General features: G+C 39.9%; 1 protein-coding gene across 1 annotated transcript in view; it reads right to left on the reverse strand.

Moving 5' to 3' along the window:
- Positions 1-12252, reverse strand: part of LOC128856998 (cubilin homolog) — a 37645-nt gene extending 25393 nt beyond the window's left edge. Inside the window, exons 1-10 of the mRNA XM_054092496.1 lie at positions 12057-12252; positions 11696-11977; positions 11434-11617; positions 8866-9345; positions 8543-8803; positions 7734-8477; positions 2912-3235; positions 2667-2826; positions 2406-2599; positions 390-793 (exon numbers count right to left, since the gene is read on the reverse strand). Coding sequence (XP_053948471.1) covers positions 390-793; positions 2406-2599; positions 2667-2826; positions 2912-3235; positions 7734-8477; positions 8543-8803; positions 8866-9345; positions 11434-11617; positions 11696-11977; positions 12057-12160 — 3137 coding nt within the window. The 5' untranslated portion in view covers positions 12161-12252. The remainder of the gene's footprint in view (positions 1-389; positions 794-2405; positions 2600-2666; positions 2827-2911; positions 3236-7733; positions 8478-8542; positions 8804-8865; positions 9346-11433; positions 11618-11695; positions 11978-12056) is intronic.
- Between the last annotated feature and the right edge of the window lie 8746 nt (positions 12253-20998).

Raw genomic sequence — 20998 nt, forward strand, 5'->3', positions numbered from 1 at the left:
AAGATGAAATGTTAAACTATTAGCAGGTAATCGAAAGGACACGCGCACTCTCTTTTCACTTTGAGAACACACCCTTCAGTAGGATGTACCTAGACAGCTAATAGCCATGGGACTTTTGGCAGCCTCACTGTGGCATGGTACCCATATCAACTTTTTAGGTGCCGCCTTTCACATACAACTTTTGACAGTCTCATTGTGGCCTGTGACTTTTTAAGAGCTACCTTTGAAAATTGTTCCATCTTGAAACATATTTTTAAAACTCAGACTTCATAAGCGGAACAAATTGGCATATTAGTAACTTTTATAATAATCCACTTAAATTTTTTCAACTCTTCATTATAATATCCACAACTGTGGAAGCCTCTTTCCCCTTAAAAACATGCACTTACCTGCCCAATGGTCGATCACTCTCCTCACGCCCCAAATTGTCATAGATCTCCACATAATCGTACATGCAATCCATTGTCTGTTCCATGCTAAACGACTGCCAATTGATCATAATTCCTTTACCTTCTGGCGCCATTATAACCCAGTAACATTCCTGATTGTTTAGATATGTATCATCTTCGCCAGTCGGCAAACGTATTTTATAGCCCGGTTTAGTAAAGACGCCACCACAATCGGTTTTACCTATCGGTATGGAACGATATTCCAATTTAAATCCTCGACCAGAGGTAGTAACGGCAGTACGGAAAGTCAAAACCAACATATTCGTTTCGGAGACAAACTCCACAGGTGGTGTGTTATTGCCGCAGTAGGGCCCCATGACCTTCTGATTGAGACCGTCATTGATCTGGCAGGCGAAAAATAGTTAAAAGCTATGAAATCTACTTTTATAATTAAAAACGAAAATGGTATATATTTTCAAATATACACAAGCAAGCATGATGTCATCGGGAGAAGGCGATTTGAAGGGCTTGAAGGTGTCAGTGGCCCAAGCTAGGCGGCGCTTATCCAATAACCAGCCATGGTTTAAATTGAAATTTGAATAGGTCGGGCCAAGGAACACCAAGAGGTTTGGTGGCTCCTAAAACATTAACTCTAAAAAGCCCATTGTACTTAGAGTTCTGCAAAGGGCATAGATAGTCAAGGAGAGAAGGATAAAACTATCAGAGAAAGAGATAGGAAAGAATAGAGACAGAGATATAGGTCGTTAGTCCTGTGAGAATTTTCCAGACTCTTTGGGAAATCTTTAAATATACTCCAGTTTTAGAGAACGAATATTACTCATTCCCACGACATCGGAACCCAAAACTCTTATCCTTACTCTAGCAAAGGCAGGACACTCAGAATGAAAGTGCTCAGCGCTATCCGCCTCCGCCAAACAAGACAGGCACTTTGGGTCCTCAATGATTCCAATGGTGGTTATTCGCTGGCCCCATGGGTTGTGTCCTATAATAATACCGACCATCAACCGAACGTCTTTTCTTACAAGTTTTAGTAGAAAGTTTGACAGTTTTCTATTCGGACATGTCACAAAACACTTTACAATTCTGCAGCGTTCTAGACCGGACCATCGCTCTTTACATAAATTGCATACATAATCGCTGATCCAATTTATGATTCCTGCGGAACTGATTCCGATAATTGGTTCTGGCCCTTGTGGGGAAACCGCTGATCCACGATTAGCCAATTCATCGGCAAACCAGCCAAGGTTAGGAGTCGCGATTGAAACACTTCCCAGACTGGTGTTACAAGACGTTGGATTCATCGGAAAATGAGAAGTAACTTTAGTGATTCCTCGCCGCTCATCGCCCAACATTCCATTTCTCTTTGATAGAACTCGTCTAAACCTCGAGAACTCATGGCACTCAGCCTTCCACGCTTTCACAGGAGCTTCTCGAGGAGTCCCTTCTTAATTTTCCTATTTTTGGAGTTATAGATTCCTAGCCCCGCATTATACAGTTCCCATCCTGAGGGAGACTTAACTCTTTTAGTTCTATTAAATAGGCATTGGCACGATACTCGAAGCTTAGAGAGCTCTGTTACCCATTAAGGCGGTTTTTACTTCTTAGGAAGCGTTTTAAGTGGACAGGAGCTTTCAAAAGCACTACTACAAGCGAAAGAGAGAAAACTCTACCAGCTCGTCAATCGCTACCTCCGAGAGATCTAGATTTTCCCTCGGTGCATCTTTTAGCCCTATAAATAGGCATCGTCACGAGACTCTAAACTCAGAGAGCTCGCTTGCCCATTAAGGCGGTTTTCCTTCTTAGAGAGCATTCTAAATGGACAGGAGCTTTTAAGAGCTCTACTACAAGCGAAAGAGGAAACACTCCACCAGCTCGGCGATCGCTACCTCCAAGAGATATAGATTATCCCTTGGCACATCGGCGAGTACGTTTAGCAGATTTAGTTTTTACGGAATTAGACTATCAAACCCCACACAGAAAATACCATTTACTTACCCGAAGTGAACTAAAAGTGCAATCGTCTGCATCCACACTACTATCGTCAAGATCGAAATCAATAAATTTAACCGATATAACGGTGTTTGGTTCAGTTGCAATTTTATAATTGCAAAAACGGTCAATGTTATCCAACGCCGGATAGGCTGGTGAAAGTACTGCATCACTTTCGCTATCAAAATTGTAAGAGCAATCTGAAATGAAAGTAAATTAGTTGCTAACCTACCCTCGCAACAGTTCGTCGAAACTACAAATACTTACCAGCTGAATATTTTAACTCGAATTTGCCACCCTTTGCGAAGTATTTCATGCGTACTGCATTGTACAAAGAATGCAAGATTACTGGCGGTACACCGCCATAGCCGCCACAGTATTTGCCCTGCAGTATTAGCTCGTGCGTGCTGGGATGTATGTCGAAGAACTGGATAATAAAAGTAAGTAATTATAAAAAAGCTAAAATTGTAATTTCTTATTTGGCGGTTTTCAGGCCATGTTTAAATTCTAACCTCCAGACAATCGTCCTGACCCATTTCGAATTTAGTGAATACAATTTTAATGGATTCACCCATTGGCATTTTTATATCATATTCGCAAGATATACTATCATCTTGTAAATTCGGCGATACAATGACGTCCTCTTTCGTAGTGTAAGTACCCCCACAACCCGGCACGCGTTCTTCTGTTGAATAGTATATTTGAAAGCCTGCATCAGTTTCCACATTGTCCGAGTGGAAGTGTATGATGGCTTCGTTAGTGGGTAGCATCAGCGGCGGCGGTGCGGTCGAGTTGCAATATTTCACTATTAACGAGCTAGAAATTGCATCAGTGATCTGCAAAGAATAGGTATGTAGTCATCAAACAGAAGAAGAAGAAAATGTAGTTGGTATAACTGAAACCTTAAAATAAATGGGTTATGAATGAATGAGGTTTGGTGTACCCTACTCATCACAACACCTCACCCAAAACCAGTCAACTTATTAAACTAAAAATAGATCTGAGTTGGGCTGAGTTAATATGACTTTTTTCTGGTTGCATCTGGCCGGGATGTTTAACCTTTAACCTTCTCTTTGCTATAGCATCACATTCAAGATAAGATGTATCGGAGCCGAGTTTCCGGAGACTGGTCGGAGAAACAACAAGAGTCAGCGTTAATATACCAATCCTGTGCAGATAACTGCGCAATCGGTAATGACCTGTGAGAATACCGGTGTGCATTCTCAGTTTACCCTTAGAAGGGTTATGAGTTGAGTGAACCTCTTTTGAACACCAAGAAGGACTTCCCTTCGTATAGCCTTTTTTACATGGCAGAAATATACTCGGAGGTTTGCCATTGCCTGCCGAGGAGTGACCGCTATTAGAAAAAACTTTTTCTTCGTTCAGGCCTTTCAGCGAGAGTCGAACCTACGATCTCTCTGACTTCCGAATGGTAGTCACGCACCAACCCATTCGACTACGTGCCAGCTTACGTCTCTTATATTTAGCTGTTCACTTCTAAGCTTCTCGTTGATGGGAAGTTTATCCCATATCCAGGAAGAGCTCGAGCCTTATTAATAACGAATCCGCAGCCCCTCTAGACAATGCATCAGCTACTTTATTTCCAGTTATAATACACCTATGGCTTGGGGACCCTATGAGCCGTATACGTTTGTGCGTTCCTAACAAGTTCAATTGATGCACTCAAGGGCCAGTGAGGACTTAACCTCACAGGATGAGTGCTGCCTGACTGTCGCAATTTGTATGGCAATTCGATCATTCTAAAAATTTCTGTCTAAGTTGATCTCTGCACATAGACAGTTGGCATACACTTCCGCTTGGAAGCTGCTGGGCTATAGAAAACATATGTAATTCAACACTGCTTAGGGCAGGGCAGAACACTCTGCTCAGCATCATCATCAGTTCCTGTTTCTCCCTATGGAGTATAGGACCTCGGAAGGCCGGAATGCTCGAAAACCATATACAATCCAAACCACTGGACCCAAACAAGAATTTTACTTAAGGGGGAAGTCTACTGTGAATTTTTCAAAAAATCGATTTTTTTTTTATTAGCTTAAAAAATACTTTGAACCCTCTTAAATAAGGTACAATATGTGTTACAGCTGGCTAAATTTTTCTTCGTTGAAATTTCGACCTTTTCCCGAAGCGCTCCAAAGCTTTAAACGCTGAAAACTGAAACTTTAAACGCATTTTTCTCGAAACTAAGTTTTTGTATACGGCGTACACGATATCTCGAGTTCTGATAAATGAATCAGCTTAAAAATTTAATTATATATTCTCTGTAATAGTGTCTCTCGTCTGACATAGGATTTTTTTGATATCGTTATTTGTTAAATTGTTATAAACAATAGTAACATCAATTTTAGGCAAAAAAAAAGAAAAAAATTTCAAGAATTTTTTTTTCAACGCCAAAATTTTTTATCGACATAATCCTACGTCAGACGAGAGTCAATACTATGTATATGATAACAATATTTTGTTTTTTTGTTTTAGATCACCGAAACGTAAGATTTCATGTACACCGTTTAGGCACCTAAGAAAAGCGGACCTGCGCTTGCAGAAGTGCCACAGCGGCCATTTTGAATATTTTGACTTAAAATTTTTTTTTCAAAAACTTAAATATATAATAAAGATAAGAGTTTAAATAGATTTTATGTACGAGCAATATTTTGTTAGAAATAAAATCCGGAAAATAAGCCTGTTTTTTCCCTTGCCACAGTAGACTTCCCCCTTAAATAATATTTATGGTGCCCACAGTTTGAGTGTCTGCAAGATATCTCCAGAATAGATCCTGCAGCACTGCTTAGATTTGCTACAAGCGTTGATATCCTACGTGATATCTTCTTTAAATCTAAATAGAGGTCAGTCTCCATCTGGTATCGCTAGGGACTGCAAGGTCTATGCGTGGTTTTATGCCAGCCGGGTTAACTTAACCCAACCTATGGTGCCACGTTTTTTAAAATGTTCGAATTCGATATACTGCTGATGATTGTTCATTCCGCATGAAAATTTACGAATTTCATAAACGATTTCAATCAGTGAGAGAAATGCTTAGTGACCAGGTCATCCATTAAATAAATTAACTCTAGACAAAAATGAAAAAGTGCATAACTTCATTAAGAATTATAGAAAATATTGAAATGGAGTTGAGGATTCATCAGACAGCTGTATATCGACCAAGTCTTTATTTGCCCACGCTGACAGCCAAGCGAAAAATCGATTTTGAGTTGTGAGTGAGCTGCTGACAAATGCTCAAATTATTTCATCCCACCATTCACCGTATCGTCACCTTATTCGGCAGCCTTCGGCAATTCTCCCTTCTATACATACATACATCTCTTCTATGTATCGCATTTCGACCGAGTCTTTACGTCTTTATTAGCCCAAGCTGACAGCCAAGCGAAAAATCGATCGATCGATCGGTTTTGAATTGTGGGTGAACTTGTGACAAAAGGGCAAAAACATTTCGTCCCACCATGAACCGTCCCCTGCGACTATCGTCTCTTCCCAGAACTGCATTTACAGATGAAGAAAAGTATCATGAATCGATTGAGGTCATTCAACCTGTTGTGCCCACCATTCTAAAGAACATTCCTGAAAGGAGTACGAAATTAAATATCGAAGCAGACGGTTGATAAATAAAAAATGTTTGTGACAAAATGTTCACAGCTTTTTTCTATATCTAAAACATTAGATTTTCTTTGCTTTCTTTTGAATAAAGGTTTGCCCTCAGTTCTTATCGCTCAAGCAGCTCATGCGAGGAATTATTATTTTGAATGCTCAGATATGATAGAGAAAAACTCCATGGCAGACAGTTTTGTAAGAAAAGCAACGACTGGATAAATAAGGCTTTGAGTTATATTCAGCAAAGAAGGAACTCCAACAAATAATTTGTTCGCTCAGCACCACCACAGCAAGAGCTGCAAACATTGGCCATGAAAGGAAACTAATTTTGGTAACATAAGTTGAGAGATATTAAGATGACTACAGGTAATATAATTAGAAATCGAAAACAAAAATTAATTTGTAAAAACAAAACACGTCATCCGCTTCTAGGACAAACAAATGTACCCAAGGAGTTAATATCCAAGCTGAGTATTCGCCAGTATTCCCAGGCATATCAGGAGGCACTTCCTCAATTACGCTGACGAGATTCAGGACAAAACAGACCGACAAATACTGAATCGGACAGTGTACAGACAGACAATAAACGATATTCATCGGGAGACTCTTACCACCTTTTTAAGCTCGCGACCCCCGAATGCCGTGATCAGAGTCCAACCTCTACCCTTTGCAGACAAAGAGCTCGAACTTCCCCGAGAGTCCCGCATAACCTTGGCACAATTATGTTCTGAATACTGTAGCAGTTTAAACTCCTACCTATCCAGAATCGAACCCGTCATACTGCACATATGTCCGGCATGTGAAGGCACCCCGCACGACACTAACCACCTTTTTACATGCCCCATCAAACCCACTTACCTAACACCCCTCTTCCTCTGGACCCAACCTGGCGAAATAGCAAGTTTCCTGGGCCTACTGTTAGATGAGCTAGACGAAGGCGACCGGTGATTACACTACACTGACAGGGAAAAGTTACTGCTACAACAACAACAACAACATGGGCAAATGGGATTGTTGGCGCGAATATATAGCCTATCCCTCCCAAATATAACCCTCATCTTGACGTATTTCCCCCTTTTTAAGATAGACAGGGCTCTGAAGATCGAGTAAAAGTGGGATAACCTTTCCATAAGCGAGGCGGAAATGCCTACGCCTTGCCAGCCTAGAGACAAAGCGGCAACCCCAGATCCAGGCTTGGATGCAGAATGTCAATGCTCTACTCATCTTAAGTTAACAATGAACAGATTAGAGAAACCAAAACTTAGCCTTGAATAAACCAAATTATAATTTGTTCATTGACGCCCCATGTTCCACCTAGGAACTATGAGAAAAAAGGAAAAATATATGTGTATGTAGAAGTAATATATATACCTAAAAAAATGAAGGAACCAACAGGTTACTTTTATGAGAAACTTTTTCTGCACAGAAATGTGACCAGAAATTTTCCACTTCCTTCCTTTCTTCCAAGAGCTGACCACTATTGGAAAAAACGTTTTCTATCATTGCATATTTTACATCTACAGTAAGTTTTGAACTCAGAGTAACCGAATAGTAAGAGTTCACCCGGCTACGGCGACTGACAATGTTCCTCCAAATGTACTGCTTTTTAAAGCCTACTAAGTAATTGAGCTTCTCAGTATTGGAGCGATGCCACTCCGATCCGAAAATTCACTTATAACTGTACTCTCCACCACTACAATTCTCACTCACCTCTAAGTAATCAAAATTGCAGCTGTCGTGTTTCTCTATTTGTAAATTGAAGAAAGTTAACTTAATGCGCTTATTATTTGGTGCTCTCAACTGCCAGCGACAATCGCGATTCTTCGGATAGTTGCCGGGTGAACCGGGTGATGTGAGCGTGCCATGCGATTTAACATCTACGATACCGCCACATTGCGGCGGCACCGAATTCCATTCCAATTCGAAGCCTGCTTTTGCCGTCGAATTATCAGATCTGAACCACAAATACAAATCACTACTGCTGGATATAATGTTACCGCCCCTCGGTTTGTGTGCGCCACAAAAACGACCGATGATTTGTGAAGCTGCACTTCGGCCGTCATTAATCTGCAACCAATCGAAGCGACATTCGGTTGCATCTTCCAATTCGAAGGCGTTGAAAGTAACATTCAAAACGAGTGACTCGTTCGTACGTATAACCCAAGCGCATTGAGCCATGTGCTCATAAAGTGAACCTTCTGGGTACTTAAGATGGCCCGTCGTACCTGCGAGTATGCCACCGCAACGACTATAGCGATTATCGCACAGGCGACCGCTGAAACCAGGTGGACATTGGCATATGAATTGTGTGCCACCTGTGGCACGACAGCGTCCATTATTGTGACAGGGATTCGGTGTGCAAGGGTTGGCGACGGGAGAGCATGTTGGACCGCGATATCCCATTGGGCAGAGACATATAAAGGTGTCGCCTGAATCGACGCAAGTACCGCCATTCTGTAAATGTAAAACGTATTATAAAAGCATTTTAATGTAAGACAGCACGCGCACGAGTCCCTTACCTGACATGGCAATGCAGCACAATTTTGTTGTGTGCCTTGCACGCAACCATTTAATCCCACACCGCTGCCTACCAAGCCAGCTGGACAAGAACACACCACAGTGTTTGAGACTTCGGTGCATTTAGCCAATGGATGACAGTAGTTATTGAGCGCACAACTGGTTGCAGTTGCACCATTGCTGTCAATGCTGCCGCCACGTCGCTCACAGGTACGTCCATCGCCGATCCAACCGAGTGGACAGTCGCCGCAGTGATAGGAGCCCTACATAAAATATGGAATTATTTTTATTTGTTCACTTTACTTACATACAAGTAAGTACTTACATAAGTATTGAGGCAGGCCACACGCGGGCTCAAACTACATCCACCATTCTGTAAAGCGCACTCATCAATGTCACGGCAATTAACACCATTCCCTGTCAAGCCGGCTGGGCATGGCGCACATGTAAATGATCCTGGCAAATTTATACATTTCGTAGAGCACGGCGGATGCGATTCAGTGCATTCATCCACATCGACGGTACAAGATGGCGTTAGACCATTTGTTTTCCAGCCCGCATCGCAGATACACTTGTAGCCGAAATCGTCGTTACTACTCACACAAGTGCCGTGACCACAAAGCTCCCAGGTGGATGACTGCATGCAATCACCTTTTCGTGCGGTACAATGTGTGCCGTACCAGCCAGCGCTGCATATACAATTGTAGCCTCCATGTTGATTGACACACTGACCGCCATTCTGACATCCCAAATCAGTACCGGCGTAGAGAGCGCATTCATTGACGTCGTTCTGGCAAGTGGAACCCTAAAAAGAGATGGTCTCCAATGAAATAGCAGAGGGATGTATGTGAGAATAATCGTTTGTGGATGGCTGGTACATCATCCATGCTGGGCGTTGGACTTATATGATATGACTCCCTGGAGATTCTAGGAGCTTGCTTAAGATTAGGTTATATATAACTACAGGGAAGAAAACTTGAAGATATTTTATTAGATTGTCAAATCAGCACTGCTCTTTGAATTATAACAAGGTTTTTCAACGATTTATGGAAGTTAGAAGATACATAATCACCGTTAAACTTAACGGGCATCTATTCCTTTTATGGCTTACGTCCATCTAGAAACGTTTGCGTGGAGAGAAATTCGTGTTAAAGAAAGTTCGAATATACGAGCTTATGCCAGTTGTTCATTCCAAGTACAGACAGAGCCTTCTGAGTTCGCAGAAGCCATAGTTTTTGTTGTCCACCCATTGAATCTACTCTACAGAGTACCACCATCCATACATTCAGCTTGGCCAAGTCTTTGCTTTCATCTTTTCGTCCTCTTTGTAAAAGAAAAGTTGTAACGAATGCTTGACAAGCCATCTCAGATTTACTTGACTATTCGAACCAAAGAGTCTTTCGAAACGCCCCTCAAATTGAAGCTTCACTGCATGGAAAATAGTAGTATTGAAATAAGGAAGCCTCAATTGCTCGTACAGACGATTCAATCGTTTTTAGAACGAGTTAAAAAAATACTATCAAAGCTGTAGACGTCGAAGTAGCAAAAGCGGTTAGAAAAAAACAAATGTTTGGTTCTGGCTCCTCGATCTCCCTTTCTCACTTTCGCGGGATCTCTCCAACAAAGGCGTGCTTCTTCTTTGCGCTCACAATGATCTTCCATCTAATTTGCTTAATATCATAATTTAAATTGAATCTAACGGCTGCGTTGGCTGGGTCATGCCATCCGAATGGAAACAAACGCTCCGGCTCTGAAAGTATTCGATGCCGTAGCAGCTGGTGTTAGCAGAGAAAGAGGGAGGCTTCCTCTGCGTTGGAAAGATTAGGTGGAATAGGACTTGGCTTCACTTGATATTTCCAACCGGCGCCGGTGAGCACGAAAAAGAAACGACTGGCTTCGTTAAACTCGGCTAAAAGCGCGTAAACAGTTATCGCGAAGAAGAAGATATAATGATTCTGACAATAGAATGAATGTCTGACTTTTGGGATTAGCTAAGAATTTTATAAATGAAGAAACTTCGAATTACGAAAGCCTTACAAATTTTATCTTGTAGTCCAAATTACAAACAACTTGAACGAACTTTATTTGGTTGTATTTCTAGTAATATAAAATTTACGTAAATGCTTCTTCGGCTAAAGATATTTTCGTGAACAGCAAAGTCCTCTCTGAATGAGCAAAAACAAAATTTTGTATGTCACAGATTTAATCTAATCTTATCTAACCTAGTCTAATCTAATTTGATCTAATCTAATCACAGAGATGAGTTGATGCCGCATAAAGGTCAGAAAATATTGAGAGCAGTCGAGAGAAGTCATCTTCATATTGGCATTACAGTCCGGGGTGGACCATTGACTCCTCTACAATACCCCTCCATTCCTCTCGACAGCCCGCTTTCGCTCTATGTTGTGTGAATCTCATATTTCGTATATCGTCTTCTACGTCTTGCAACCATCGTCGCCTTGGGCGGCCTCTTTTTCCTTCATAATTTACTTTAAAAACTTTTTTGGTCACTCTTTTGCTGCTCATTCTTAGGGCATGTCCATGCCACCGTAATCTTTCCGACTTTATAAACCGCGTTACATTTTGGCCGGAGATTAAAACACGCGTGGTTTTACCGTATACGGTATGCACCGTCTTCTAATCGTCTATTTTTCTGAGAATTTTTCTTTCAAATCGCATCACTAAATTCACGTCATTAACTTTAAGCACTCATCCTACAAACAGCCAACGAAAGCAAAAACGTTCACGAGCGCAATGGAAGAACTTTTCTGCACCTGGCGCGACACAACTTCGTTAGGGCGAGATGCAGTGGGCGAACTATTTCAATCTCAGCTCACACCAACAAACGTTTATTAGGCTCACTTCAGAAGATTCAGCTTCATTCTGTACTTACCTCGAAATTTTTCGTGCATTTACAAATGAAGCCACTGAAAATATTTATACAAGTGCCACCATTCTCGCACGGATTACTCTTACAACTATCCAATTCCAGCCGATCCCACAAACTCTGCACCTTTCGCTCGACGCGCTGTAAACGAGTTTGCACACGTCGCAGTGACTGATTATTCGTGCGTGTCCTGCAATACAAAAAACGAAACGAGACGATTTAAATTTCTAAGCAAAAACGCCCCCAACAACTCCAATCGAAAACGAACCTATTCAACATCGTTTGCAGACGTCTATCCAAACCGTCCGCACCGAACACAAATGTGCGCAATGTGGATAACTCATTGGAGAGTTGCACTAAATTATCCGACTCGATGATATCCTTATGCATTTGCGAAGATCGATTGTATTTTCCACTCACCAACAACAGATCCAGCAAATCGTACTCATCGTTGATATTAATGCGAGAAGTTCCATCCAGACGAAAGGTGATATTGCGATTCAGGCCAGACTCCACTATTAGATTGCCATCTTTCGTTATAATTTTGGGTCTGAAAGCGAAGGATGTTTGTTTACACAAAATGCACTTAAAGGGGGAGTATATAACACTTTATTTTCACTTAGACGTACGAATTAACAAATCCATCCACCGGATCTTCCAAATAAATTATGAAAAATATTATTTGTAGCAGCAGCGAGACGCGGCAGGATAGTTTTATCCTGTCAGATGACATTGTATTTTAGCATACACGATTATCCCACACGAAATCACTTTTGATACATTTTTTTATTAAAGTCACGAAAATTATAAAATTCGTTGTTTCTGCACGCACTGCTGGAGCTAGATTGGCCAACTAGGTGTCCAAGTACTTACAAAATAAATTCAGGGCGTTGCTTCTTATCGCTGGTCGTGTAACGCCCCTATTATATGAAAATTTGCATTTGCTTATAAAGTAGAAATGCGATAGTTATTTATAAGATAATTTTTTTTAGCGATCTCGTACCAATTAGTTACATGCCTTTGATTTATCAGCAGGCAGCTCCGTGGTTCAATGTAGTTATTAAATAGATTTGTACAAACATAACGGCCACATACAAACGAGCCCCCTATTCTTGCCTTGATATACTGGGATCTTCAGTAAGTTTGCGGTTCGATAAGAGAAGACATGAAGCTTCATTTGAATTCATTTCTTGGTTACAAACCATTTAGTATCCACGTGTCACAGTATTTTCTACGATGAAAAAAATTGAGTATCTTGCAAACAAAGAAATTTTACGTACGAATGTTGAAAGTGTACTCGTATAAGGACGCTTCGCTTTTCGCCATCAATTACAAAGAGAAATCCAAAATAAACAAGACTGGCGTCATTTATTTATTTATTTATATAAAATTAGCTTACAACATAAATCTTATAAGCTATTTTAAGTTAGGAGCTATAGCAGCGAGGCCTTAAGCTTGATAATTTTATATACATATGCATACTTCCATTCTTAAACTTAGTAGATACAATTTTATTTTAAATCTTATGGTAAAGATTGGTTCTTTTGAGGAATTTTGTTATTAGGGATATTGACTCAAGAGAAGGGACTGAGAGGTGTGAAATTGGGTTTGTGTTAGTGAATATTTGTTCTCTACGGGTAGCATACAGGGGGCAACTCAGTAGAAGATGAGTTACTGTGACTAAGATATCTGTGTTGCAAGTACAATAGAATGGGTTTGTGTTATTCATAAGATGGCCATGTGTTATTTTCGTGTGTCCTAACCTAAGGCGTTCGAATTTTATAATGTCTAGTCGTGAAGGTTTTTTATTAGTTTTTTGTAGAAAATCTGTTATATTGGTCTTTGTGTAGTTAACGTTTTTATACCAGTCATTGGTTAGATTCCATTCAAGGAGTTGTTTGTTGTAGAAGTGTTGTTTAATATGATTTTTAATATCGAGTAAGTTGAAATTGTCTGTGCTAGTTACTGGGCTTCGATGAGCTTGTTTCGCGGATTGGTCAGCGAGGCTGTTCCCAACAATATTATTGTGCCCAGGCACCCATATTAAAATAATTTTTGGGTAGTGTTGTGTGATAATGTGTCTGATTTTGTTTGGGTAATAGTCGCTGTTATTTATATTGGCTATGGAATTAAGAGCGGAGAGTGAGTCTGAGCATATAGCAACCTTTTTTCTCTTGTGCTTTACTAAATTTATTGCTTCAGATATGGCAATAATTTCGGCTGAATATATAGAACTATAATATGGAATAATTGATATTTTTATAATTTCATTTTCTAGGGTTATGCTATATGATGTATTTTGGTTTATCTTTGACCCATCAGTATAAATAAAAGTATAGTTGGAGTATTTATATTTAACTTCGTTGAACATTGCATGATATTGAATCGGATTTGTGTTGTTCTTGTTGAAGATATGCAATGAAGTGTCAATTGCTTTTGGGTTAAAGGACCATGGGGGATGGATATGAATATCGTATTTAGTTGGCTTTAAAAGTATACCTACTGCTGAGCAAAGTACTGTTGTTCTGCTTATAGCAGGCTGTATTTTAAGGGTGGTTGTCCTCTTTTTTAGGTTATTGACGATATTGTAAAGCGGGTTGTCTTGCTTTGTTATGAGAGCTTTAAATAGTTTAGCAGTGGTTAGGTCTCTTTGATTTTCGAAATTCAATATTTTTGATTCAAAAAATAAATTTGCGATTGGTGTAGAGCGCAGGGCTCCCAACGCGGTTCTTATTGCAGCGTTAAGTAATGACTTGATTTTGTTTATGAGATAGTTAGGAGCATATCCGTAAAGAAAAATGCCATAACTGATTTTGGGTATAAATAATGTTTTTACAATTGTTAAGATAGATTGAGTGTCGCATTGAAATTTTGGGGAGGCTAGACATTTCACAATGTTTAATTGTGTGACCAGGGAAGTGCTTAGGTGATCGATGTGGGAGTTCCATCTGTATCTCTTATTGATAATGATTCCTAAAACTGGCGTCATAAAAATGGTTTCGCGCTATCTTTTTAATGAATTGTTGCATTGGAAGTTACATCCCTAGGGGCTTCCAGTGAAAGCTTGGTGACCTTCGGTTCAGTAGAAGCCAAGTTCTTGCGTCTAAAGTGTCAGTATGTTTGTGTCATCGGTACAAAAATAAGTTTCGAACAAAGAGCTAATATCAAATTTTGTTTTAAAAACGGTAAAAAGTTTACTGAAACTTTTCAATTGATGAAAAAAAATTGTCGCAATGATTTTCTATCTCGGGCCAGAGTTCCTGAGTCGTACTAGAGTTACACGTTTTAGAGATGCTTGTGTGGACATAATGACAATGAACATACGGACCGGGCCGTCCTGAATCAGTAATCACCGAAAACTCCATCGAAAATGTTCGTAATTTTATCAAAAATGAACCGAAATCATAGTTTAAATTTATGGAATCGGAAAACAAAACATCGATTTATCTCATTTTAATGATGATTTGGGATTACAAAAGATCTGTGCACGTTTCATTCCGCACAAGTTAACTGAGGGCCGAAAATTGCTCAGATTTCCACATTCGAAAGACCTCATTAAAGAGGCGAGAAAAGACGAGAACTTCCTTTACAACATTCTGACTGGTGATGAAACGCGGTGTTTCAAACATGAACGTGAAACTAAGCGACAAAGTGCCGAATGGAAGGCCCCAGGCGAGCCACCACCCAAAAAATCGCGTTTGGAGAAGTCAAAAATCAAGTCGATTTTCATGTGTTTTTACGATTCCAAGGGAATTGTCTACATGGAGTTCGTACCAATGGACCAAACCATCAATGCAATTTTCTATCTTGGCGTTTTGAAGCGTTTCCGATGCAACAATTCGTCGAATTCGCCCTGAATACCGCGAAAGAGGAAGCTGGCGCGTGTTGCATGATGATGCAACATCTCATCAATCCACTCTTCTGTCTGATTTTTTGACGAGAAATCGCATTTTAACCATCAATCCCTCACCGTATTTGCCTGATAAGGCTCCCTGTGACTTCTACCTATTGGGAAAATTGCATTTAGCCATGAAAGAAAAACGTTTTGCGTCCGTAGAACCAAACCAAAAGGCTTGCACTGACATCCTGAAGGGCATTCCGGCCAATGACCTGAAACACTCTTTAGATCGCGCAAAAATACACTAGAGAGAACTATTTTGAACAAAGAACAAAGCTCCTGTCGTTTCTATTTTAGCTCGGTCTTGTTTATTTTGGACTTCACCTTGTAGTTTAATAGAAAGTTGGGTTGCTGACCTTAAGCGTGGTCGTACAAGCCTTGAAGACGATCACCGTCAAAGTGGTCCAAAACTGCAACCACACCAGAAATCGTAGAAAAAATACAGGATATCGAATTGGAAAATCATCGAGTGACTGAAAGAGATTTAGTAGAAGCACCACACATCTCATTGGGTAGTATAAGCAATACTTTGACTAAAATATTGGATTGAGAAAGTTGTGTGCAACGGCCGCATTCCACGTTCGCTAACAATGAAAAAAAACACATTCGAATGTGACTTTCTCAGCAACATTTAGAGCGTTTTCAAAAGGATAAAGTGGATTTGGGCGTTGATCGTGTCCAGAAATCAGCCAAGAAGGTGGTGGCATCAGGTTTTTGGGATGCAAAAGGAATTTTGTTTGTGGTTAGCGGGTAATTTCGCGGCTTCCTCCGCACTTTCGTTACCAGTTACGCTGACATGGCCTGGTAGCCACATTAGTTTCATAGCCTAGCTCGATTAGCATTTGCTGTATGGCCACTATGGGTTCACTGGTGTTGGTACGGTTTCTGATGCCTTCAAATACAGAAAGGCTACCAGGGCACATAACGTGGCGTTTTTTTGTACGGGGTCCGGCAAAGGCCATAAATTTAGTTTGGAAAATTACTTTTATTCAATTCAAAGTAAAAAGTGTGTGAAAATAATACAAAATTAAGAATCAATTTACTTTTGCTCGATATGGCCATCTTTTGCCTTGACTATAGCCTTGAGACGTTCCAGAAACGAATCGCAAACTGCCCGAATGTGACTTACAGGCATGTGTGACAATGGCTTTTTTCAGCGCCTCGAGACTGGCGAATCTTTTAGTTCAGACTTTACGCTCCTTCGGATTCGCGTCAGGTGAATTTGAGAGCCATTGTGTGGGCGTTATGAAGTTCGGAACGTTGTTTTTTAGCCATTCTTGGTTCACTCGAGCTTTGTGAGACAGCGCCGAGTCCTATTGAAGCGTCTATGGTGTGCCACCGAAATGTTTGTATCGGCCTCAAAGCAACCTCCATAATACTTTTCCGATAATATTTCACATTCGTATTGCGCCATACTCGATGAAAACGATTGCAGACCACCCATCTGCAGTAATAGCTTTACAAACCATTACTTGTGCCGGGTGCTGCCTCCTGGAGGCCATTCGATGACTCAAATTGTCGTAGGAAAGGTCTGTTAAATAAACCCTGTCGTTTTGGGAGTTTACGAATTGCTCAATTTGAAAAATTGTTTCGTCAGAAACACAATGTTCGGAAATTGACCGCTTTCGGTCAAGCAAAGCAACTCATTCGCTCTCTCAAGTCTGACTTGTTGCTGCTTTGGTGTGAGATCGTGCGCCTTTTGGATCTTGTAAGGCTTGACTTTGAGATCATTTTTCAGTATGCGGCGGATGCTACGGGCAGATATTTTCAGTTCTTTTGACATTTGATTGGCACTTTGACCGGGATTTCGCTCAAGTCGCTTTTTCACTTCTTGAACCTTTACACATGAGGTTGCAGCCTTTTGATGACCACCTCCATGACGTTTCGCGATGCTTCCAGTATCATTGTAACGAGTAATGGTGCAACAAACAAAAACTTTATTTACTTTAAAGTGCGCGAGCTCACGAACAATCCCTGGCTGTGATTTTCCAGCTAAATATAATTCAATCCCACTACTACGTTTGGAATCCATTACTGATTTTCTTTTTTCGCGTTTACTCTAGGCAAAAGGCTTCCGCGCCTTTGTAAACAATAAGTACTCTGGACTGTCATTTAGTCAACTAACGGGCAGCTGATGCTTACACTTCGAGTGCCGTACCCTATAGATTTGACAAATAGAGCACTGCTTAAATAGAGCACCGCTTGCCACAGGTGGAAGTAGGTTGTGTCTTCTAAATCTATAATAAAGAAGTTTAACTGTCCCAACTTTTTTTCAAAGACCTTCGAATGTACAGCACTAAGTGTTTTCTTACCATTATATTAAAACAATGATTTAATTTTTTTTTGTTTTTTTTTTTTGCACATTTTATTCGTTTTCGTACGTTTACAACTCATACTAGAACTATAATATCAGTTACCTATTTGCAATAAATAGTATACCTACAAATCGTAAATTAAATTAAAAGTGCCGCGAGGACTTTAAATATACAATTCATATTTCATATTGGAACGCAATACTTGTAGGAAATAAGCTAACTTTATATCTGGCGAGAGTTTACAGTACCAATGGAAAAATAAAAAAGCTAACATAAAGAGAAGAAACAGTTGAAGTCAAAGTGCTTAATAAAAGGATTCAAAAAATTTACTTTAAAGGATGTAAAGAACTAAAAAAGTAATTATAGCTTCATAAGAAAATACGTTTTTTTTTATTCGTTAAACTTAAGTACGCTTGCTGGTAGAAATTGTGGGCGATTTGAAATGTGTAAAGTGTGGGTGAGTGACGATGAAGCGCATTACCGGCTGGTTTCTAATAACTTATAGCACTTTTTTCATTTTTCACTTGACAGTTTTGCGAAGAGATCGGCATATCAGAATAATAGTAATATTACTAATATGCAGGCTTTCTGCAGTATGTACATACTTGTTCATACGTACATACATGAATGTACAGTGGCCGACAGAAGTCTACATACACCCCTCCCTTTCGTTGTTTACAAAGTACAACCACTTTGCTTAAAAATGTGTTTATGCAATTTCATATGAAATCTTTTTCCAATCGACTGAACTAAAACAAATCTATTCTTTAATGTAAAACAAAACAGTTATGCTAAAAAAACGCAAAAACAGCGTGGACAAAAGTGTACATACAGAAGCGTTTTCCTAGCTTGCACTCTGATATCCTATGTTGTGATAACGGTAAAATACCGTTTGTCTATTTCTTTCCTTTTCCTATGTTTGTTGCTTTGCTTATATTGAATTTAGTTGCAATTTGAATACTTAAGCATCTACAACGGCTCCTCGAAAAGAAATATCAGTAGACGTTAGAAATTTGGTTATTCAGCAGAGGAAAGAAAAAAAAATCATATGGCGAAATTTCAAAAATCTTAAACTTAAATCGTGCAACAGTCCAGACTATTGTAAAAAACTTTCAAAATAGTGGTTCCATCGAAAATAAGCGGCGCAGTGACCGCCTGAGCAAACTATCTCGCAGAGACGTCAGCTTGATTCCAAAAGAAGTGGACAAAAATCCAAAAGTTTCTGCTCCGAAATTGGCCGAGAATATCGCAAGCTCATCCAAAAAGTGTGCTCATCCAAGAACAATTCAAAGAGCTCTGAACAAAAACGGCTTTCATAGTAGAACACCACGAAAAAAGCCTCTTACAGGGTTTGATTGAAAAGTAATGAGCCTTATTTTTTTAAGCAGTTTTATTAAATCTTTTGGCTTATACAACTAATATTCTTCAAAATAGGACCATTGAGCGTCAATACACTGCTGGTAACGGTCCTTCCACTGCAGGAAACATTTTTTAAACTCATCCGCCGGAATCGCGTTCAATTCGGCTGTCACAGTTTTTTGGATCGCCTCGATGGAGTCGAAACGCCTTCCCTTCAGCTTTCTTTTCAGGCGCGGGAACAAGAAGAAGTCCGGAGGGTACAGGTCTGGGCTGTAGGGAGGGTGGGGAAGCACCGGAACCCCCATCTTGGCCAATGCAGAGGTAGGCAGTTCACATCTTCGTCTGTTTGCATCGTCGAAGGCCTTCCAGATCGCTGTTCGTCTACGACGTCCTCCCGGCCTTCCTTGAACGACTTGTGCCACCATTTTACCTGGGCACTGGACAGAAATTGGTCCCCGTAAGCCTCCTAAAGTAGCCCAATGGTTTCGGTACTCGTTTTGTTTAGCTTTACGCAAAATCTGATCGAGTAACGTTGCTCCAACTATCGCTGCATTTTCGCCACTGCAAAATCCGCGCGGAGTGATGTTGACTGCACCGCTGTTGCCAGCGAACTGGGACCGGTTTCTAGTGGAAGGGGAAAGTCCAACGATCATTTTCCCCCACCAGCCGATTCGGTTGATCGCTTGGCAGACGCTCCGCGCGGGAAGGTTCATTACTTTTCAATCGAACCCTGTATTTCTGAAAAAAACCGTAAACTTCGCCTGGAGTTCGCCAAAGCACACAGGGAAAAGGGGATGGATTTTTGGCAAAAAGTTTTGTTTACAGATGAGTCAAAGTTTAATATATTCGGTAGCGATGGAAGAGCAAAAGTGTGAAGGAAAAAAAATACTGCACTGAGTCCGAAGAATTTGGTATCAACAGTGAAGCATGTTGGCGGCCATGTAATGCTTTCGGGAGCTGTTGCTGCATCTGGAGTTGGAAGATTAGTATTTATTGAAGGTAATATGGATCGTTATAAATACAAATCACTATTGGAAGTCCAACTGAAATCTTCGATGGATACTTTGGAGCTTGGTCCAGGTTGGGTCTTTCAACAGGATAACGATCCAAAGCACACAGCACACATTGTGAAGGATTGGCTGCTTTACCATGCTCCAAGGCAATTAAATACACAACCGCAAAGCCCAGATTTTAATATTATTGAACATGTCTTAGAAATTCTAGATCAAAAATTAGAAAAAATCCGATTTCAAGCGCTTCAGTACTACAGACTACAAAGAACGACTAATGGAAGCTTGGAACAATATAACTTCTGCAAAGTTAACAAATTTAGTAATCTCGATGCCACGACGGCTTCAACCTGTAATTGATGCTAATGGTGGACCAACTAAATACCAAGAAGCAATATTACTTACGAGTTAAGTGAAGTTTTTCACACTGGAGTAAGATATTTGTGTACTGTATGTAGACTTTTGTCAACGTTGGTTTTAGGTTTTTTTGCCATAGCTTTGCTATTTTATGTTAATGTATGGATTTTTTGAAGTTTATAATGATGAGAAAAAGCTTTCAAATAAAACTGTGTTAACACATTTTTCATTAAAGTTTTTGAACTTTCAATCCAGTGGAAATGAGGGGTGTATGTAGACTTTTGACCGTCACTGTATATTTAATATAATATTTTTAAGTGCTTGAATGTATACTTAATGGTTTTTTTCTAGTATTCCTAGTAAATAATAAACAATAATCTGTTGTCATGTGCCTACACACACACACATATGTACATAAATATAGTATACCTTATTACATAATAAATTTGGCCAACTACAAATTACGCCTACATTTCTAAAACTTAGCACACATCGTAAGTATATTTTTAATTATTAATAAAATTGACATTAAATATACTTAGTAAAGGAATAAATATCGTTTTTGTTTTATTTATTTTTCTTATACTTGCATTACTTTTTGCCATCAATGCTGAATGCCACAGTATTTGAAA

Source organism: Anastrepha ludens, chromosome 3 (genome assembly GCF_028408465.1).
Source record: "Anastrepha ludens isolate Willacy chromosome 3, idAnaLude1.1, whole genome shotgun sequence".
In the NCBI taxonomy this organism is placed as follows: Eukaryota; Metazoa; Arthropoda; class Insecta; order Diptera; family Tephritidae; genus Anastrepha; species Anastrepha ludens.